Raw genomic sequence first — 23964 nt, forward strand, 5'->3', positions numbered from 1 at the left:
AGTTCTTTATTGTCACCAAGAAAAAATAATAAAAATAGAGAAACATGATCTAGGAATCGAAATAATGGGAAAGGGAGGTAAGAAAAATTTAATGATTATAACTTTTGCCAATTGAAGAGCTTGTTTCCACCCTTGGCAAACTCCATCTCAATCCCCTTGCTAAAATCCTACTGATCTCCCAATTTCTTATAGAAATTCTCCTTTTATAGTTTTGTTTTAGGGTTTAGGTCTCAATCTTGGGTATTCTAATTAAGTCCTTGATAATGTAGATCATCTTTTGGTAGACCATAAATGTGCCATTAAACCCTAATTTTAGAGTTTTTCCCATTTGAAATCAACCACTCAAATTATAAATTAACATGTGATTCATGGTGAAAGATCCATGACACAAGTTTTATCATGACCTTTTGGGCATCTAAGTCCATGATACATAATGTGAAAAAAGTATGCAAATAAAATAGCATATTTTGATAATAGACTTATTAAAAACAATTGAACCAATTCATGGTGAAAGATGTCAAGTAGGTCCAGGTTGTTTTATCATGTGATCTATGCTAAATTTGTATGATAATAGACTTATTAGAACCCATGACACAATCTACCCTAGAATCCCAACATGACCTTTCGGGAATCTAATTCCATGATACATGATGAGAAAAAATTATGCAAAAAATAGCATATTTTGAAGCAAAGAAAGGATATCAATGGATAAAAATGACCATAAATATATGCATAAACAACAAAGCATGGCATAAGAAACAAATAGTAAATGATTCTAGTGCTAGACTTAAAAGCAATACAAAAAGAAAGAAATTTGTGTTGTGAAATTCATTCCCTTGCCTCCATAGATCAAAGAAGGTCGAAAAAAGATAGTTAGAGCTTGGGGGCTTTAAAAATGGCTAGAAGAAAGAAATTGGGAGAGAGGCTAGAATGAAACTTCGAGTTTCCTTATATAGGTTGTTTGCCTCTAGTTGATTGGATTAATGACTCTAGTCGACTAGATAGGGTGGAGTTAAATCAAGATGCGATTGCCTATGTTTGATGCAACTATATAAATTATGAGCAATTGACTAAACTATTTGTATGAACATATTCAATCAATCGAGTACATGATTTGAGCAACTAGATGTTAAAAAATTTAGCAAGAGAATTTTACAAATTCATATAAAATTGTAAACAAAATTAAAATCATAAAATTTGGTATGGACATATTTTTTGGTGACCTTAATCTAAGAAAAATATATTTTCAAATAAAATCTTTATCTATCATGATATTAATGCAAAAAATGGAAAGTGTTTAAGACTTTCAATGATTTAAGTGTCAAACCATATATCAAGCAACTATATCCTAGTGAGAATTGTAATCCATATGAATTATGGAATGTTTAAATCATGATTCAACAACTTTTAAGTTTCCATGATCATTATGAGATTTAGTATCAAAAGTAGCATTCGATCATGAGAAACATAAACTTTTAAACCAACTAAAAAAAAATTCAACAAAGATAAGCATGCACATTAATTAGGTATATGGTTTTCCAATGGTCTTTCAATACACTTGATTTATATGATTAAGGATGCATTTTTAATCTATTTTATGCATCATAACAAACACAAATATGCTAAAATATCATCCGAACATCTCACTTCCCCTTCTAATATGTTTATATACATAGTCAAGAGGTATCTAAGGTTTTTTGAGGGTTTATGATAAAACTTGAGAGTAATGCCTACATTTACAGTGTCAAACTAGTATGTTCATATTCATATCCTCTAGTTTGATGCCTAACCCAATTTCTATGTGTTGTTTAAACATGTTACCAAGCAACAATATCAATACACATTAATTACCAATCGTGTGTATCAAAGTTCATATCTCAAAATTTGATACTTAACCAACTTCGATGTATCACATAATCATGTTATCATAGAACTCCTGAATACATAAAACCTACCTATTATCAAACATTTAATGTGCCAAAGTTGGTACCAAAAAGCTCATAAAAATTATTTATATAAGTTGATCATAGATGTGTGACAAACAAGTATATATGCACTACATGAATTGTGTCATCAAATCTCATAGTTAAATGATCACCATCTAACATGTCATCATTTGCCTATCATGAATCGTGAACGACCCAATAGAAGAACCTCAAAAGTGGGAGACAGAAGAAATGGCGGGTCATGCATGCACGAACACCAAAAACACCTTGAGAGAATCGGAATCGAAAACCAGACTGCACGCAGACAAAAAGAACAGTCCACATGGATATATCGTTCCTCTCCTCCATGCCTCCATGGAGTCACGGGCACTGACACCAACTCCCCTCCTTGCTTTTGGCTCCTTCCTCTTCCCACAATAAACTATCAAGTCCATTCCAAGCCGACAGACCAAAAGCGCTGCGTGATTTCAACAAATGCTGCTGCCGCTACATCGCCCCCTATCCTACTGCTTCTGCTTCTTGGCCACAAAGCCCCCATGGCTCCTGCTGCTCTGTTACCTTTCCTCTTCCTCTTCCTCTTCGCCTTGTGCCAGCTCCTGCTGCGAGCGGAGGCGGCGGCGAAGGCTGTTCCGGTGGTGGGCAACATCTCCAAGGTGGATGACTCCGAGCTGTTCCATATCTACTATGGCCAGAGCTTCAAGGTCATCAAGAACAGCGTCGATGGCAAAAGCTATCTTCTCATGCAGGTCAGATTAGTTAATTAGTTTCCCTGCTCCCAGCCTCCCCTAAGCTTTTTTGCTGCTTCTGCTAATTTCTAACATCATCAATGGCTGCTTCTTCCGCTTTGGGGTTCGATGAATGGGGCACATGAAGAGTAATTCGAGGATGGCTGCGAGAACAAAGTATTGCACTGGAAGGATCAAATCCTTCGTCGTCCCACTTTCAAATTACTCTGTTGACACGACGAAATTTCCAGGTACTGGTTAAATGGTTGCATGCATGCCGTTTTATGTCTTTGGATTCTAAGATTTTTCTCTAGAAAATTGTTTAACACTAATTATTTCTCACACTGTACCTTTGCAGTGTCATTCTTTGAGGTGCGAAATTCACTATCTTGTTGAGAAGTCTAAACATTTGCCTTCACTGTCTGTGTTTCTTCCTTTCTAATTCATGTAACTTGTAGTTGCTGGGCCTCCTTGAGAGCTTCAAGGGATTGACATCAGATCAAATTACTTCTCAGTGTTTACTCAAATCTTACATTAGTGGTGGTATCCAACTAGTTAGAAAGACAGACATGCAACAACTGTCCCAATTCTCTGCACATTTCATCAGCAATGTAGAACAACAGCAAGCCTGCAATTTTGCTGCTTTTGTACCTCTAGATGAAAGAACTCCATTACAGGTACCGCAAACCATATAAAATATCAGTGCAAGAGATGTAAACTGTCCTTGTGTTTGCTTAGAAAGAAATAAAAAAACTTCTAATTGAGTTTGTTGGTTTTGTATATGGGTGTCTTAAGAGAGCTGAGTGGATCAAGTACCTAGCAACCTTTACAAACTCAGAAGTCAGAGCAAATTCAGTTTATGATGCTGTAAGGCCAGAACAACTATTCAATTAAGAAATTTCATTCTTGAATTTGAGAAAATATGTCTGATTAAGGTCTAACTTATAATTTTTTAAGGTTTTGTCATCTAGAGAATATCTGTGTCACATCTTTAAATATCGCAGGTTAAAGAAAATTACATGTGCTTAAAAAAAGCTGCTGCAAATCTTACATCCAAGTTCAAGCCCATTGTAGCATGGGTGGTGTATAACCAGGTTTTTCCTAAGTGCTGTTTTAGTGCATTTTGGTACACTTTTTATGGAACTTGCATTGATCAGTTATTGTACCTGTGCAGGGAGTATGGTCATTTTCCAAAGAAAGTTTCAAATCAGAGGTTAGGAATTTCGCAGCTCTTGTAAACTCATATGATCGAAGCGTGCGGACTATATACTTATTTTATGTATTACAATGAAGTTTGTAAGGGATGCAGGAGGAGAGAACATTGATGACACTATCAGTGAAAATAGCTACAATGTTTCAGATCCAGATGATATGGACAACTTCCATGCAATCCTTTGTGTAAGCTTTGATCACAAGATTCTTTTGGTGCCTCAAAATTCTTTGTTTCGACGCCTACTAGTGATCATTTACTTGATTTTGTATTCATACCATTCTTATATATCAGCCAATCAGCCAATGAAATAATTAACTTCATGATGTGTATCACCACCAAAAGCTACTGTATGAAGTACTTCAAGAATTGAATGATTATATTCCTTTATGTTTTCAGACAGTGGATGTTGTGATCGATCAGACATATGTAGCACAGCCTGAAGTGTACAAGTTGTCCACATTTCTTGAGAACATGGACGTCGAAGATGACTCCCGTTTTGCCTTTCTGACCAACCAAAGGGTATGGAGATACGATAAGAGAGTTTACAACTCTGCTGTTCTCGGTAAGTCTATCCAAAGTGCATACATCAGGGTGGCTTTGAAGAATTCATCACCGTCGATATCATGTCAATTTTGTCATATGTCAAGACTATGGCCATTGAAACCAACTGGACTATAAATTTCACTTGACTGAATTGGCTTAGTATAATCTTGGTACAAAATTGGCACAAAGCTCAAACTCTGATTGCAATTTTTGGAACTGATTCTATTCAAAACACACTTGTAATGGCATCAAAGTTCAGAGTTTCACAATTTTTAGTTCTTTTCATTCCTCTAAATTTCTCCCCATCATATAACATGTTCTGTGTGTTCCAAGACTGGTTTGATGGAGCCATCTCGCAGCCGCAGTTGGTTTTAGCAGACCTAATTGAGGCCTTCTTCCCAACAGGCAACTACAACACAACCTACTTCAGAAACATTGCCAAGGTTTACCTTGAACTATTTTACTTTCTATTTATTATTTAGATTTCACATTCAAAAACATTTCTCCTCCTTGATCAGGATGAAGAAGTCATAACAATGGATCCAGAGTTGTGTGACAGAAATCCTTCCATGCCCATGGACCCTGTTATTGTACCTTGCCAGTGATGTAATCTGTAGCTCCTCATGGCTGAGATGCAGCATCTCCCGGAGTTTAGAGCTTGACATCTAATGCTTAATTGTTGATTGCAACTTTCGATTTTGTATTCACATATTCTCATTGTTGCTAATTACTGAACATGTTTTGAGTTGCTTCTCCCTCAGAAACAAGAATAACTGGTAAATTTGTTGTGTATTAGAGATATGCTGCCATTAGTGGAGCATTAATCCATGTTAGAGTGGTTCTGAGTCACATGAACACAGTTGAATAACTAGTTTATTAGTCAAGAAATTAACTATGCACCCCAAACAACATAAAATCTGGCAGATATTGTTCACAGTATTTTTCCTGAAAACGATATAGTATGAACAAAGTATTTCACTCAGAATTCATTGGTAACTTGAGTTACACTAAAGCAACTTCATATTTGAACATTAAAAGAACAAGGGATTCAAGAAAATAAAGCATGTAAGAAAAGGAGGATTTCCTAAAGTTTATACGGCTCAATAAACCAATGTTGCTGTATAACCCTACAGCAATGTATGATTGGCAATGTTTGATAACCTTTAACCTTGAGGCAAACAATTTACAACAACTCCATTGATTCAATTTTCCATTTGCCCTTTATTCAAGATCCTCTTCGGGGCATCAATGATCAAGATGAACAAACATGATGTTAAATGGTTAGCTTGCTTTAGTTTGGATCCAAACCATCTCCATATTAGCATTCATTTAGTAAAGCACCCTTTCCAAATGTGCACTATTACATGTAATTCTCTTATAAGAACAATATTTTAGAAAGCTAGTGGGGCTTTTAGAAGTGATTTGTAGAAGAATCATACACTATAGAATAGAAACGAGGGTTTGAACCAAGTAAATCCACATGTTAACATTTGTATTATTACTTCGCTTTAATTTTCCACTCCATACTCTTGTCTAAGCTAATATGGTAGGAAGAATTGCTATTCAACCCACCCCCACCCTCCTCTAGCATACTGGTCATCTGTTCACACTGGTCCCAACAGCTGGCTCCCCAACAAAGACTTGAGTCAACTAGTCTTCCATCTAGTCGACTGATCTATTGTAGAATCTAAATCATTTGATGGTTGTAGTCAATCTCATCAGGCCAACAGTCTTTCTTATAAATTCATGTTGTTCCATCAATTAACTTCTCTTGTTCATCAATTGACTAATTTTCTCTCAATCGATTGGTCAACAACCTACGAACAAAAATATTCTATTCACTAGCAATTCAATCTAAGTTGATTCAACCATCAATTGACCGAATCCAACATTTAGTCGACTAAATCATCAACTTTGACCAACTCTAAGGCCAATCACTTATGTCTATTGAAAACCCAAAGAACAGGTTATTCGTAGACTCTTATCTCACCTAGACTTTTCTACCAAGAGACCAAGCCTTGGAGACTTACTTATCTTGCCAAGAGACCTTGCCTTTGGTACTTCCTGTGCCAAGAGACTTTATTTGTGGGATTTTCTCATCTATATAGTATTGATAAACCTTGACCTATTTAGATTTTGCTTTGCTAAGAGGCCTAGCCTCCGAGACTCTATCATCTGCCTAGTGTCAATCAACTTTGGCTTTTCAGGACTTTCACTTGTCTAGCCTTAGATTCAATTTGGCCTATCAAGATTTCCACTTGCCTTGCCTTAGGTTCTCCTTGGCGTGTTATGTAACGCCTAACATCCTCACCAAATGATTAATGCATATATAAGTTTGTTAATCTTTTAAGAATCAAAATTAGTTGCTAATTAATGGGCACAACCTATGTAAGAAGTTTTTTTGTTTTTTGTTTTTAACAAATCAATTTATGAAACAAAAGTGTGCTTAACATACAAACAAATAATACATAGTTTAGAAATAAAACAAACATGCATAATTTGTACAATACATGTTTCGATCCTATGCCAAGCCTACACCCAAAACCATATCAGAAGGTCATCCTCAAGTATCATCCCTATGGCTCACACCATCACTACCCTTCTAATGGTCTCTAGCCTCTATCTTCAAATCTGTCCCATTGAAATAGAACAGGTTGTATATACATATTAGTAAAATAGCATGTATGTCATTTAGTAATGATGTAAACTTTGTATGCAAATGATACAATGCTAGAGGTGAAATGAGTATACCAAGAAGGGTGTGTCATTGCTCAATGGCTAGTGGGTTTCCGAAGCGGACCAATAGCACGCTCCGTTAGCCTACGAATGCTAGTACTAACCATATATATCCCATGTCAAAACAAGAGTATCGTGGTAGCTTTGCATCGCTACGCTAACAACCCCAAGAGGTTACCATTGATACAACCAAATAAGAGTCAAAACAAGACAAGGTTGAGGGCCTCCCTAGGATTAAGTCATGCACAAATAGTATCAAGACTAGTAGTTAAATAAATTGTGATGCAATATGCTATGCATTACAAGGTAAGAACAAGAGCATTCAAGAGCACATAGACAAGCAATCATCATGCTATTAAGATAATATTGTATATACGTACCTTGATGGATCAACTTTCGTGATTATGTCTAATGTCAAGGCCCTAGTTTGCGATCATTATTCTTAATGTTTGAGATACTAAATCTTTGCTAAGGCAAACTTTTACTGTTCTAGACCTAGTCGAGTGCTGAGACTAACTACTATCATTATTCCAACATTTTATAGTTCTATCATATTACTTTTCTAATTAAGCATTCTTAAGTCCTATCCATTACCATCTATCTATTATTAATCTTTAATTAACCACTAATTATAAAAACTGAATTAACTATTATAACTACTCATCATAACTAGATATATGAACTAATTATCAAAACCAATTACTAAAATATCTATGAATTATCAAAATTAGTTCCTAAAGTATAAACTACACACCCCAAAACTAATTATAAATGCAGAAACTAAATAATTACTAAAATATGAGCCAATTTCCAAAACTTAATACTAAATTGGAAACTAATTACTAAAATACAGACTAATTACTAAAACTTAAAGGAAAGGATAGACTATTACTTCTCGAATTTGTCTCTTTGCCATCAACCATCTCCCTTAGAAATTTGAGCTATACTCGATTTGGATAGTAATTCGATATTTAACCATGCTTTAAGGGCCCTCACTAGCTTATATCAACCCTCAGAAACTCCCAAGAGGAAAAAGGAAATAGTTGAGAGGAACTGAGGAAAACAAAACATGCATCTCTATTTATAGGCAAGGAAGGATATGAACTTCATGAGGATTTCATTGTGGGACTTTCTTTTCCCAACAAGTTATTGCATCATCAATGATGCAACGATTGCATATGTGATTATGTGAACTATTATACCATGGTGATGTAGATACGAGATATATAGTATATTAAACTGTTACATAGCTAGTTAGTTGAGTGGTTGTACAGCTGATTTAAACTTTTGCCCTATGGTTGTTGTACTTCAAATGTTTCTAGTAATGATTTCTGACTTGTATAACACAATTGTCTATTAATGTTAGTAACAACTTATATGAAGTTTCAAGGTAGTGTTACATATTAGGACTTCCACTTGCCTAGTTTTAGATCCATCTTGATCCACTATGACTTCCATTTGTCTAGCCTTAGTTTCACCTATCAAAACTTTCTCCAATATAACACCTATTGGAATTTCCTACAACTATCAGCTAGTCTTTCTTTATTCCCAATACCTATTGAACTTCCTAATGAAAGTGTCTAGTTAACCTTGATTTATTTAAACTTCATCTAATATCAAGTATCAAGTCACCCTTAACATACTTGACATATCAACTTAATATAAACATTCAGCTTAATCACATTGCTCAAACATGATTGCACCAATATCAAAACACAAACACCCAATCTAATAGAATCAAACTAGAATATGATTGCAGTATCACTTACCAAGAAAAACAAAAATGCTCAAGAAAAAAGATAGAATTACAATGCTATGCTAGTGATGCTTAGATTTCTTAGTGCATTGGAATTGTTAGAATTGGTATGAGCTAAACTCGGGGGGAGAGGGATGAATAGCTCTTCTCCATCGATGCGGTTGCATAGTAGAAACTTGAAACAAACTCATACCATAACACAAACAAACATATGATCGATTTTACTTGGTTCATTGTCTCTCAAGGCAACTACGTCCAAGATCTAGTCTTAACGAACTATCACCACTATATATTGTCCTTCTCGAATACCGCGGAGAAGCCTTTTACAACTTGTTTCTTATTGATATTTGAGATGAAAAGAATAGAATACATTTTATTAAAAGATGAGGTGTATTTATATACAAGACTAAAAATATATCTTAGAAAACTATCTACAATTATATTAGCTAATTAACAAGAGCTAACATAATTGACAGCTAATAGATATATACAACTAATATTGTATCATATACAACTAATACTTCCTCTCAAGTTGGAGCATAGATATTAATCATGCCCAACTTTTACAAAGATAATCAGTCCGAATTCCATTTAAAGTTTTTATGAAGCTATCCCCTAGTTGTTCACCAGTCTTCACATATCCGGTAGAAATCAAGTTGTGTTGAATCTTTTCACGAATAAAACGACAATTAATTCAATGTGCTTAGTTCGCTTATGAAACATAAGAGTCGATGCAATATGAAGATCAATTTAATTATCACACTATAGTTTTGCTGGTACTGAAGGCTTAAATCTTACTTTAGTCATGAGTTGATATATCAACATTATTTTACACACAGGCTGTGTCATAGCCATATATATTCTGACTTTGCACTGAATCGTGACACAACATTTTACTTCTTACATGTCTATGAGATTAAATTTCTTCCAACAAAGATACAATAACTTGAAATAGATCTTCTATCCATTTTGGAAATGCCCAATCTGCATTTGAAAAACATTCAATATGAGTGTATCCATGATTTACATACATGATACCTCATCCAGGTGCTTCTTTCAAGTAACATAAAATTTACTCTACCATTGGAGATGACATAAACTAACTTACAATAATAATCGGATGTGCAATATATAGACGAGTTATAGTAAGATAATTCAACTTTTTAACTAATCTTCGATATCTCTCAGGATGTTCAAATAGTTCTCCATCTTCTATAAAGTGCATGTTCTGAGTCATTGGAGCACTAGAAGGCTCTACCCTCAATTTTTCTATCTCAGTTAATAGGTTGAGGACATATTTTCTTTGAGATAAAAATATATCTTTTTTACTCCTTATAACTTCAACACCTAAGAAATACTTTAGCACCTGCAAGTCCTTCGTGTGAAACTGAGTATGAATAAAAGACTTAAGAGATGAGATTCTCTTGTAGCATTACTTCCAGTTCCTCTTAGCAAATGGTGAAGTCCCAGAGGCGCGGTCTCTTGGCAAAGGTGAAGTCCCGGAGGCGAGGCCTCTTGGCAAAAGATGAAGTCCCGGAGGCGCGGCCTCTTGGCAAAGGAAGACTAGCATGACGAAGCTGAGGCAAACGTCTCAAGCTAGTGCAAGGAAGAGCACGAGGCTTGTGGAAGATGTTTGAAGGCTTGCGTCAAGGCTAAGGGCTGAAGAAGAAGCTGAAAGGAGAGTTTTAGCTTGATCAGTCGACTGACCAGTTCATCACCAGTCGACTGACAGACCAGTCGACTGATCAGATTGACCAGTCGACTGGTGGTTGATCAGGAGCATACCGAAGTCACAGAAAAAATCAGTCGACTGGAGCAGTCGACTGCTCATGGGCAGTCGACTGCTAGGTGATCGTTGGGGCAACAACTGGCAGATTAAATGCAGATTAAAGTGTCGTTGAAGCCCATTAGTCGATTGGCCCTTGGAGCAGTCGACTGATGTACGAAATTCTATAAAAACGCAGTTTGACGATTGGAAAAGGTGTGATTCATTCTCTTACATTCTTGCACGAACTCCAATATTTGTAAACTCTATTCCTCTTCCTCTAAACTTCATTAAACATCCTGTGAAAGGAAGAGATCGATTTGTAAAGGTTTCTCCGCCTTCAAAGTGCTCTTTGAAAAGGAGATTTTTCATAGTAGAATCGTCGGCGGTGTGTGTGGATTCTTGGACTAGTCACCTCGTTGAGGTGGATACCAAGTAAATAACCGGGTTAGCGTTTGATCTTTTTCTTTCTTATTATTATTTGCTTCCATTAACTATCTTGTAGAGAAAGATCGGAAAAGCGCTATTCACCCCCCTCTAGCGAACGCACCGATCCTAACAATAACAATATCATCCACATACACAACTAACAGAATGATACTAGCTCCTGATTACTTGTAGAACATAGAATAACCATATTTGCTCTTCATCATATCAAAATTTTCAAATCAAGTACGAGGACTCTATTTCAAACCATACAAAAGGCATTTGAAGATGACAAACTTGCTCTGACTCCCCCTGAGCAATAAAAATTAGGAGGTTGCTCCATATACACTTCTTTTTAAAGATCTCCAAAAAAAAAACATTCTCGATATCAAGTTGATGTAAAGGCCAACACTTGCTTCGGGGCATAATTGCCAACTGTCACACCCCGCACGAACTAGGCTTGCCGCAATGCTAGCTTCGCTCGTCGCGCGTGAACTGTAACAATGTCAGAGCAAAATATATAGTAAAACTAAATAACCTGACTACATGCATACCTCTGAAATAACTTCACTAGCGTGTATATATATATATATCTCAACAATTAACCTAGGGGTCAAAGAAAAGAGAGAGTAAACACAAAGTACAAAGTGGAGATAAACGAGATGTGCATGAAAATATAATCAAAAAGGACAACAACATAATTTATAATTTATATTTCTTTGACATTCGTCTTTTATTATCTTCTTAATTATATTCATCAATTCTCCTTAATTTTTTATTTTTCAACATTACTCACATTATGTCTTATTTTATCCAACAGTCAACATAACATATTGAGTGGGTGAATAATATATAATATCCTCAACAAGGATGTGTTGTATAAGTAAAGGTGAACGACCCACATTCCACCTAATATGAACACATCATGTACAAATGAAAATCTCAAGGTAAGCGACCTGCAACCCACCCGAGAATGATGCATCGTATATGAGAGTGAACGACTTGCAATTCACTCGTAACAAAATACATTGTATGTATGCACATATACATACATAGATCGGGTGAACGACCTGTAATCCACCTGAAAGAGATGTATCGTATGTCCATGAGGTGAACGACCCACACTCCACCCAATACAAAATACATCATATGAATGCACATATACAAAAACACATATATAGGATGAACGACCTACAATCCACCCGAAAAGTGTCTCACATAAAAATAATCCACATCCAAAAAGTGTCTCATATAAAAATAAGGTGAACGACTTACAATTCACTCTATGAGGAAAAATTATCTCAATTTAGCCAAAGCTCATGAACAAGTGAAAAAACTCAAAAGTCATCTTTGTACACGAAGTCAACCGTTCTATATTACAAGTAATCACGCAAAATCGTAAAAAGTAAAATCGAAGACTACAAGTAATCACACAATTCAGAGTCGAAGCTCTATAATGTAAGTACTACATTTATTATCTTGACAATTTAATGTCAATGATAATGTGTCTCTTTCAAAACATAAAGTTCAAAACTCTAAATATAATTATTACATCTCTTATTTTGTTAATTAATGACAGTGCTAGAGTAACTCTTAAAATGCGAAGTTAAACTATTGATATAATTAGTTTCTTACTTTATTAATTAACATGATTAGGTAATCTAATTTGTTATAAATCTCAAATAAAAAACAAACAAGATAGATAAGTATTAACTAGGAATAAAAGGGCAAGCAACATGATAAAGAATAATCAAGCAATAAAAATAGAGATAAGATTAAAATTAATTCTATTTTCTATAATATTTATTTTCATAAAATTTAAATCATGCACAAGGTAGGTATAGCGAAACAAGCAAGAAAACTTCATCTCAAATGCGAGCTTCTTGATGAATGCTTATTTAATCCCACATGCACCTTTAAGCTTAATCATAACTCACCCTACATTATACGAAACTAAAGAAACTCCTTAAACATGCAATACAAAAATGAGGGGAAAAAAATTTAATATCATTAGAGCTTTATACCGTGAAGTGATAAGATTTAGTAAGGGTATCCAAGACTCGAAGATGAAATAAAATTTTCTCCAAGCCTTATCAATTTCGTCCCTCCTAACTTGCCCCACAAGAACTAACATAGCACACCAAATAGTATGACGAGAAAATCTAAATTTGATTTGCCGAAAGGACTAACAAAATATTATCCTTTATACGCTTGTAGCAACCCCAAGTACAATCCCATGATAAGTTGTGCTTTTATAAAAAAGGCTTTTACATTTATAAAAATTACAAATTAGTATTTTGAAATTTTCGATAATATAACACCAACACTTGCTTATTGGAAAACTACAAGTCTAGGACATGATTGTCAAAAAATATTATCCATCTTAATTTAAATACTGTGAAACATCAAAATCACATGTCTGGAGCATGGTTGCCAACACTTGCTTATTGGAAAAATAGAGATTCTATTGAATAAGTTTCAAGAGATAAATATTTTTTCATCTGCATGACACAATAATAAACATTTTATATTAATCATTACAAAGAAGAAACAAATGGATTAAAGTTAGGAAAATTTTTTTTTTCGAAGAACAACCAAATAGAGAATGTTATGGTTAGAAGAAGTAGGACGCGGTTAGTCAAGTCTGAAAGCAATCTATCAGGTCTGGCCCACAGCGTGGTCGAGTCGAGCCGGATCTTTGAGGCGAGCCCGGAGCGTCGCAGAGCTCGGATTGAGCCGGATCCCCGGCACCCTGGTCCCGAGGCGAGTCTCGCCGGATTCGATGACTGTACTTCTCCAACGGAGCCGTAACCAGATCGAGACAACATCCACTCAGACTACTCGGGGCCGATCCGAGCCGGATCCTCGAGTCGGGCTCGGAGCGTCGCAGAGCCCGGATCAAGCCAGATTTCCGACACCACGGCTCCGAGCCGACTCGATCTATTCGGACGTAAGACATGCCGGCTTAGCCTTTCTGCCCGGGCCCAAGACAGGCTTTTCTCTTTCTTTCCCAACGACCACTCCCCATCATGCGGTTGTGAATGTCCTCCTGTCACCTCTGTAACTCATCATGGCAGCTCTTCAACGGACGTGTGTGACATGACCCCCATTAAATGTAAGTCAGCGACGGGACATATACGTTGACTATACCATGCCTTCTAACACATTCATAGCGGTGATGAGACTTCAATCACATCCATGATGTGACATAACACCTTCAATTTATATAAAAGGTTAGTTCTGTATTGGAGGAGGTATACAATCTCGCAAACCCTAACCTTTCCACTCTCATTTTCGTCCTACTTCGACATAAACTAACTTAAACATCGGAGTGGTCGCGCCGGGACAACTCCTGGCCTTCCTCCTCATGGTGTTTGTGGGTGCAGGTCCCAGGAGCTACACCTTCCCTTCCACCCAAGCTCACTCAAGTGAGGTGTTGAAGAAGCTGCACATCCGGAAGCAGATCTCAACAGGAACAAAGAACATTCCAATTATCCCTTCAAAATATTATCACATTTAAATTTATTATTATTAGAAATTAATAATTTTCTATTTCAAAATATTATATCATTCAATTTATTATTACTAATAAATCAGATGCTTTAGGTAGTAAATAATATAATTAATTCATTTAATTTCTTTGGTTATTGGGCTCCGATCATCCCTTCCCCTGTTTCCTAAATAGGACATCACGCAGTGTATCGTATCGATCGAAGCCGGTGGAAGCACGAGTCGACGGTGACGATGCCGAAGAAGATGGGCGTGAACACGAAGGCGGAGGAGGCGCGAGCCCGCCGGAGCGCCGCTGAAGCGGATCGCAAGGAACGGGAGACCAAGGAGAAAGAGGAGAAGTACTGGCGGGATGCGGAGGGTTCCAAATCCCGTGCTGCAAAGAAGCGGGAGGACGAGGCGGAGAAGCGCGCGGAGGCAGCGGCTCGCCGCGCCGAGACCCGCAAGATCGCAGAGCAGGAGCAACGTGACCTGGAGGCCGCCGGACGCCGGCCCGACCCAAAGGCCGCTCGCGTCTCGATTCCCGTCCCCAAGGTCACTGAGGCCCAACTCCAGCGCCGCCGCGAGGAGGAACAACAGCGCATCCTTCAGACCGCTGATGCCGCCAAGAAGCGCCAGAGCCGAACCGCCGACGAGCAGGAGTACGATCGGATCGTGATGGTGGAGAATACCAATCGTGATGACTCTATCATCGAGGCCCATAACGTGGACGAGGCGATTGCGAAGATGGTTCTTTCGGAGCCCGCTTTGCCAGCCGATCGTCATCCAGAGAGGAGGCTCAAGGCTTCGTTCAAGGTATTCGTTCCTCTTTCTGTTGTGGTTTTGACCAGATTTGCAGCAAACTTTAGCAAATTTTCAGGTGACACTAGGTAGCTGTGTGAAGTTTTGACAAACTTTATGCAAGCGTTTTTGGATGCATATTTATTGGTAGTTAGTGCTGTAAATAAACTCAAAGTTCCCTTGCAAGTGTTTAGCTTGGTAAGAGTTTTTTTTTGTTTGTTTGTTCAATATGCACAAGGTCAATTAATGAACAAGTTTGAATAATTCATTAAACTAAATGAACAAACTTGAATACATGTGTTAAGCTTTAACTAATTAATGTTTGTGAAGAAAGATTGTGAATTGCTCGCGAACAATGTTCATGAACAATACTTGTAAATTATATTCATCAATAAAACTCTTAATAAACATATAAATAAAAACAACTCTTAAAACGAACAAACAAACTTGTAATGTGAAGCTCACTAGCCAACTAAACAAGCTTAAATATATACAAATTTTAAATAATCAAAAAAGTTTGAAGTAAGAGCTTGATAATATCTAAATGTACCAATCTTAAGCCAAACCCAAACCAAGCTCAAGCTAACAAAAAAACGAAAGAACCCAAGCTAAGTTTGGACAACTGTTAGTGACTTGGTAAATTTTAAGCTTGATTTGGCTTGTTTATCTTATCAAAGAAGCTTGAACAATACAAAACTTGGTTTGACTTGCTCATTTACAACCTCATTGGTAGTCATGTTCTTTTTTCCTTGGATTCCATTTTCCTTGGTGGATTTAAGATATCATCACGTTAATTTCTTGGAAAGGTTGTAACTAGTCTCTGTTTCTAGTCTTAATTTTAGAAGTATCATCTGCTTTTTGAATTGGATGCACTTGAATCTACAAAAATGATTTCTTAGGATGGGATGGGATCCATTTGTCATTATGACAATTTCATTCCCAGATACTCACCTACATAGAGCATACAAATGATAGATAAAGAAGCATATTTTATTTATAAATTGTTTATGTACATATTGAAGAAAGGGAGCATTGTTGCAATGGTAAAGTTGTTGTCGTGTGACCTAGTGGTCACGGGTTCGAGTTATGGAAATAACTTTTTGCAATGCAGGGTAAGATTGCGTATGATAGACTCTTCCCCAGGACCCTGCATTGGCGTTGGTGGGAGCTGTGCATCGGGCTGTCTTTTTTTTCTTCTTCTTTTTGTACATATTGAAAAAACATTAACTAGCACCAATACTATGAGAGAATAATGTGCAAGAAGAAAAGAAAGCAAGCAAGGCCTTTGAAGATTCGCATGAGAAATCTCCGTGAGATCCAATAATGAAATGCATGTTCACAAGAGGTAAATTCAAAGGAAAAAGCAAAAAGGAATGCAACAATATGTATGATAGCAAAAATAGCTGCATGGTAACATGTGTTGAATAAATATAACAAATTATGTAGTAAGTGATGTCTTTTTATGATGCACCATGTTACATTATTTTAGATAGCTTTATGTTTTTAAGCAAACATGAGCCTAGTGAACTTGTGGGTTACCTCTACACTTTAAAGCAATCAAGAGGTACACAATACATGCTCAATATCTAATGTATACCACTTCGAACACTTACTAGTGATCCAATGAGATTACTGGTAATATGATACTTGTGGTTGCAAGTCATCGAGCTAGTCTAGGCCCTAATCAAGTATCCATTTTATTTGTTTCATTTGGCATATTTAATCATGTTTTCTGTTATATCCAATAATCATTCTATTGGTTCTGGTTAGCATTTAAATGTTATATTCCACAGTATGTAATCAATTGTAAAGAGATAATAATACTAAGTTATAATATTAGTCATATGCAATGAAAGTTAAGCAATTAATAAGCATAAGGAAAATATGCATAGCATGTAACTTGTAGTTTGAACAATTAGTAAACATAATATATATGTGAAAGAAGTATATCATAAGAGTCAATGGATAAAGTGAACCAAACAAGCACGTAAAAACCTTAAGAAGGTCAAACTTGTTTTTTCATCAAGGTTTCCAAATAAGATTCTCTAACATACCACCAGACATAGTTAAGGCAAAGAAAGGTTTTCAATCCAGTAGTTATTTAGAATCGCCCATTGTAGCAATAGATATTGTAGCAACAAATAGATGTTAGAGTAGTTCGTTAATAGGTAGGCACAGGGTCCTATTAAACACCACATTATTCACTAACATTAAGGAATTGCCCCCCAATTATTTTGGTTAAAATCATCAAAAGATTAGCCTTAAAATCTTGTCTTCTCCTCCAATATTTATTATCATAACTCTCCTTTTAATAAAAGGGACAATCTAGCTGGGCCGTCAAGACCTAGCTCGACCCAGTTTGGTTTGGGTTAGGCTTGACACATGGTCTAATAGGGTTTGGGTCATGCCAAGCCTGATCCGATATGATTCTTGGGCCAAGCTAGGCAGAGGTTGCTGGACCCGTGGGTTGGGTTGGACATGGCCTGATCACGAGTCATGTTGAGCACTTCATGTTGAACATAGCCTCCATGCTGAGCCTAGCCTACAAATTTACAAAATATAAATTTTTTTAAGAACAGTCAAAAATTAAAATTAAAAAATGAAATTAGAAGACAATTTAAAATTTATAAAAAATTTAAAATATATTATTAATTATATATATATTTGTTCCCTTTTTTTTCCTTTTTTGTATATTATTTTATTTTTTAAAAAAAAACCTGGTTAGGTCTAGGCCAGCTTGAACCCGTGCTAGGTGTTAGACCCTAATGTCCGTGTCAATTAATGTTAAGCTCGGCCCAACATGTCACTTGAAGAGGCTGCCTGAGCTTGGTCAACCCGTTTTGCTACCTCTACTTTTAGCAACTCCTTCCATGGAGCATCACTTGACGACAATTATAGCAACTTAAACTACTTCCATTAGGTAAACATATCTAACTTGTCAACTGTGCCCTTTTGGTACAAGAATCAAGAGGTTCGATATTAAGTCTTAAAAACTCTCACTATAATCCTCACTCTATTATTTAGGCAAATGGAGATCATCCTTGTTGATTTCCCCCTCATTTAAAGATTTAGAAAAACACCAAGGTTTTATAATTTTGGGCTATAATGACAAAATACATGAAGCACAATTCCTGCCCCCAGGGCGTAGCGTAGTTGGTTCCCAGGAGGTAGACTTGCTTCCTTGGGCACGAGTTCGATTTGCAAGGCTGACAGCCGCGGAATGCCCTTCCTCCTGAGGGTCTGCTACGTACTTGATTTACCTGCCTATATTTTGCTATGGGGCCAGCGATACTGGGTTGCTTGGGGTGAGCAAAATCACCTTTTGCTTCCATGAAGCACAATTCCTTAAATCTTAGGTCATCATGGCAACACCTTTATTTGATGGAGTAAGACCCAAAACCCAGAGATAAAGATCCTACCTCTTTACGCACTTGATTCACTGCTGAAACTCTGATTAATTCCTGAATAAAAGAACACTATTGTTGTTATCCACATGGTTAATGTTGAGGGTTTTTGAATATTAGCTTCATAGTCTTTTTAATCAAGTGGTTGTACCATCTAATTCCTACTTTTATTGATTGTTTACGTATACATTTATTTCTTTGAATTACCATCTTGTACATTGTCAATTCTTGTTTGGGATCAACATCAATTGTGTTACTAGTATTAGAACTTGAGTGTATCTAATGAATTTTCCTTAATTATAAGATTACTTCTTTCAGTGGATTGGCCTCTGTCCTTATCATATAATGGTACCCTACAATATAACATTCATTATTTTCAATGGTGTTGTGCTAATTTATGGGAGTTAGTTCAAGTAAATTATAGCTTGAATTGTGGAGATAAGATTTATAAAATTTAAAATTATGGTAAATAAAACTAAGATGAATGTATGAAATGTAACATTACAATGCTAAGGCTTGGATTACTTGGATGGTTTACTAGGAGAAGATGGGGGAACAGAAAGAGAACAACACAAAATGAATATGAGTGATACATAATCGGTGTGCTAATTAGTGATTCTTTTTTGTCTAACCCCCCCCCCCCCCCCCCCCCCCCCCCCCCGGGCCCAATCGCTTATGAATAGGTAATCCAAGGCCTGCAATCCTCGATCGATTACGAATAGGCAATCGACTAATATTCTCTTTCCGAAAAACTTTCGGAGGGGGAGAAGAATCGTATAGATGATATGAAGATAGTAACATGCTACTATTTCTTTAAAATAAAATGCAAGTAAATAAAAATACCAACAACTTAAAGGATGGAGCTTTGTTGTTGATTGTCGGAGAGTCTCTCAGCATGTTAGCAGCGGTACTTGCATAGAACAACATAGCCAATGAACGAGATGAATCGAGATGAGTTGTTTTTGAGTCTCGGAACCCAAGGCTTTTTAAAACTTTTTCCAGTCGACTGATCCTCCTGATGAACTCAATCAAATCCTACCGTCTTAGTGCGTGAATTCAAGGTTTATCGGTTGACTGAACGTCCTATCAATCGACTGACCCCATTCTTTTCTTGCTTGCATTGATCCGATCACGTCAATGCCACATAATCTACTTGATCAGTCGACTGATTATCCTAATCAGTCGACTGAACCTCAAATCTCCCTTTTTTGGCTGATTCAGTCACATTCGATCTGTGCTTTCCATATGTGTTCATTCGACTGATCCTCTTGATCAGTCGAACCTTTATTTCCTTCTGAGCTCAAATCGAAACAGATATGTGCTTATCTACTCTAATCGGTCGATTGAACCACTCTGTTCAGTCGACTGAACCCTTTGATTTCAAAGAATTTTATTTTTATGCAAAACAAAACATAATAATAATTTTGCAAAACAGAGTTAGAACAGTTTATATATGCATATTTTATCTGACAGTTAGATTGTATGGTCTCGACTTAGAACTCTGAGTTGGTTTCTTAGTCGGATTATCGTCTAAGTGTTTTGTCACAATTAGGGCATGCCTTCACTGTCTTTCAATCTGATAGAAGTAGTAATGCAAAACATTGTACTTTGATTGACCATATACACTAGTCCGTGCGGTCGATCGGAAACTTTATTTCGGTCGCTCGAACCTATTGGACCAAATACGTTGGTCTACGCGGTCGATCGAAAACTTTACTTCGGTCGCTCAAACCTATTGGTCTCACTTGCTTGGAGTTCACTCCTCCAAAATTTCTCACAACCTAAAATTCACTTAGGATTTTTCTCTTACTTGGAGTTCACTCCTCCAAAACTTCTCATTACCTAAAGTTCACTCCCTTAAGATTTTTCTCTTGTTTAAAGTTCACTCCTCCAAGACTTCTCATTGTTTAAGGTTCACTCCCTTAGGATTTTTCTCTTGCCAAGCATCAGGTGACTCTCAACTTGCTTGGGCTTTTCCCTTGCTAGACATCCATTCATCCTCGACTTGTTTGGGCTTTTCCCTTGCTAGTTATCCGGTCAATCTTGACCTGACTAGATTTTTCACTTGATTGTCAAGTATCTAATCAATATTGACCTGCTTGGACTTCTCACTAATTCATTTTCAAGCATCCAATCAAACTTGACTTGCTTGGATTCTCTCATCAACTTGGTCAACTTTGACCAACCTCCCATTTAATATATTGTCAAACAAATATCAAAATCTTGAAGGTCGATTGCACCAACAATTAAGACATAGTTCAATTGATTTAATATATAAATCTAGCACAACCTTTTAACGTTTTCTTGAATCTAGCACGACCTGCCTTTTTTCTTTTATCTAGCACAACATTTATAGACCATGTTGAAATTTAGTATGTGTTCCATCCATCCACCATTAGAATGTTGATGTAACACTCATGTGACACTAGGCCAATTTTCTTCAGCAAAGGTGAAATCTGCCACCCCAGCAGTCCCACAAGGTCGGCCTTACGACCATCTGTGAGGAGGTAAATCGGAAAGTTGCAGGTGAAATCTGCCACCCCAGCAGTCCCACACGGTCGGCCTTACGACTATCTGTGAGGAGGTAAATTGGAAAGCTGCAGTTGACTACAACGGAGGACGGCATTGCCTCGGCTTCGTCGAGATTCGACCCTTGCTCACTTCAGCAACTCTGCTCCGTCATAACCAACTCAACTATGCCCTAGGGGCGGCATTAGGCCAATTCTCCATCCACTGTCAGAATGCTGATGTAGCACTCACATGGCATTAGACCAACTTACAAGGTTAATATTTGGTATCCGTATCACCTTATGGACAAAGATAGTTTCAGTGATGTTCACAACAATATATAGAAACTTTTGATCTTGATGAAAAAAGACTTAAGCACATGTGTGCTAAATTGGCCTAATGCCATATTAGTGCCATGCCAACTTTTTAGGTAGTCTGATGAAATTTTAATGGCTGCTAGATTCTTACATGATTTGAAAAAAATAAAATAAAAGGCTGTGCTAAATTTGAGAAAAAGTGAAAAGACTGTGCTAGTTTTATGTATTAATCCTAGTTCACTTCCAAGTGAATCTTTCATAAGTAATTCAAGTTCTATATTGTCGTATGAGTTTCCACATGTTTGAGCTGTAATTGTTTATTAGATTCTAACCAATGACTTTTTTTTTTTCTATCAGCTATCTATATTGTTACAAATATTACTATTTTTGTATTTGTATGCTGTTTAGTCTTAATAATTCCAATGGTATTTTATTAAGGCTCTGCCACTTTTTTAGGTGCAAGAATTTGCTTTATTCTTGAGGCAGTGGATTTCCGTTGCTTTTTTGTCATCAAAACTTTCCTCATGCATGAAAAACTTGTTCTCTCTGATGGATAAGTTGCCATTACACGCTAAATAGGAAATTATGTTTCTGATATTGTTTGCATGTAATGAAATCAGGTTATGGTATTTGTTGGAGAGGCATTACTTGTTCAGGCGCTTTTCGTTTGATTAGTTTCCTTTTTGTGTTTCCTGTTATTTGTCCTTAAATGTGTGTTGATATAGGCATTCGAAGAAGAAGAGCTTCCCAAATTGAAGGAAGAGAAACCAGGCCTGACCTTTAATCAATACAGGGATATGATATGGAAGCTTTGGAAGAAATCCCCTGACAACCCCCTCAACCAGGTATATTTGCAGAGAAATGTTTTCTAAATTTTCCGTGCCCAACATTTTACACAGATGATTTAGGTATTAATCTACAGTATGTTTTAATGTTCTTAACAAGATGAAGTACAGTTTTTATGAACTAGGCTCATAAAGATCCAGATCTTTCCAGCTAAGCATTAACCAAACTTAACCTTATAATTGACACCAGTAAGGTTTTCTTTTTGTAAGTGTGTGGTTGTATACTTCAATGTAGATGATATGCAAGCCTTGAACTTAAGCTAATGCAGCTGTGAAATCATTAGTCAAATTATTCATCATGGTACCCTTGTTTCATGATATGACGTTGAATCATGATTAGGATGGTTTACAATCATTCTATTCTTGCTGAAAGAGGAAATATTGTTGGATTGTAATGCAAGAAAAAAATCCTTTTGCATATAATAAAGGCGGTATTTTAACACTAGAATAACATTATCATGTGATGCATGTATTAAAGAGTAATAGTGATATGATATTGACCCCCGACTTTACTTCTATGGAGACCAAATGTGTTTTCAAGAATCACAATATATGATTATAGGAATGAGAACAAAGATTATGCAAGGTGAATTTTGAGTATTGTAGTTTTTTATTGCTCTACGGCACTAGAAGCTAGTGATTCCCGTTGACCTTAGCTGTTTCTTACTATTATTTCCAGTAATGAAGTCTTAATTTCTAGTGTTAATCTTTCCTTAATTAGCAAAAAATTAACTTGTTTTCTTTAGTAAACAATTATTTACATGTAGCATGGATATGGTGTCCGTGTGCACAAACACACACCATGCACACATGCATGGTGTGTGGGTGCGTGTATGTTGTGTGGGTGGTAACCTATTTTTTTTATTCGTCATTTTATTCAGAAGTGGAGGAAGAGTCTTTAGTTGGTATTGTTTTTCTCTCTTTTCAACACAAGATGTGGTAACTTATTTTTGATTCATCTTTTTAAATTTCGGGTCACAAAGGTAGATCTAAAAGTTTGTTGTCAATGATATATGTGCATTTGCATTGACATATTGCTCTTTTTGGAAAGCATTCTCGTGTAAATCGTACTGCCATTGATAATAATTTTTGAATGCAGACTGGCGTTGCTGGTGCTGCTGAGTGACCTGGAGCAATTTTTATTTAAAGAATACAGGTTACTTTTCTCCTAGCCCTCGGTTTCTTGTGCTATCTTATACAGTTGTGAATTGTGTTTTTTTTTTTCATAAAGGATGCATGTTCATTGCTAGGTACGGATTATTTGTTTCCTTCATCTGATGTCTGGATCGTTCTAGAAGCTCATTTATGGATGTGATCTGCTGATTATGGAGAGATGGGTAGATTTATAAGCTACAAACCCCACTTGTACTTATTTTCTCCACCACCACTAAGAAATTGTGGAACTCTTAATATTAAGTGCTAAGATGAGATTGCAGCCTTTTGAATTATGTAAAATATCGCAGTGTCGAACCATCGTGCCATTACTGCTT

At 36.5% G+C, this 23964-nt stretch overlaps 2 protein-coding genes across 2 annotated transcripts; both read left to right on the forward strand.

Moving 5' to 3' along the window:
• The first annotated feature begins 2321 nt into the window (after window positions 1-2321).
• LOC141817567 (uncharacterized) lies at window positions 2322-5240 on the forward strand. Its single transcript, XM_074705207.1, has 11 exons — window positions 2322-2692; window positions 2820-2922; window positions 3030-3043; window positions 3130-3348; window positions 3467-3538; window positions 3676-3765; window positions 3846-3884; window positions 3965-4069; window positions 4281-4446; window positions 4761-4870; window positions 4946-5240. The coding sequence occupies exons 1-11, from the start codon at window positions 2483-2485 to the stop codon at window positions 5030-5032; spliced, it is 1215 nt and encodes a 404-aa protein (XP_074561308.1). The 5' UTR covers window positions 2322-2482; the 3' UTR covers window positions 5033-5240.
• Window positions 5241-14781: 9541 nt separating this feature from the next.
• Window positions 14782-23964, forward strand: LOC141817565 (uncharacterized). The gene is made up of 4 exons (XM_074705205.1): window positions 14782-15415; window positions 22355-22474; window positions 23574-23630; window positions 23725-23964. Exons 1-3 carry the CDS (start codon window positions 14855-14857, stop codon window positions 23598-23600), a joined length of 708 nt encoding a protein of 235 aa, XP_074561306.1. The 5' UTR covers window positions 14782-14854; the 3' UTR covers window positions 23601-23630; window positions 23725-23964.

This window comes from Curcuma longa, unplaced genomic scaffold, assembly GCF_044706935.1.
Source record: "Curcuma longa cultivar G26 ecotype Majalengka, Jawa Barat unplaced genomic scaffold, ITB_CL_G26_1.1 contig_21037, whole genome shotgun sequence".
NCBI lineage: Eukaryota > Viridiplantae > Streptophyta > Magnoliopsida > Zingiberales > Zingiberaceae > Curcuma > Curcuma longa.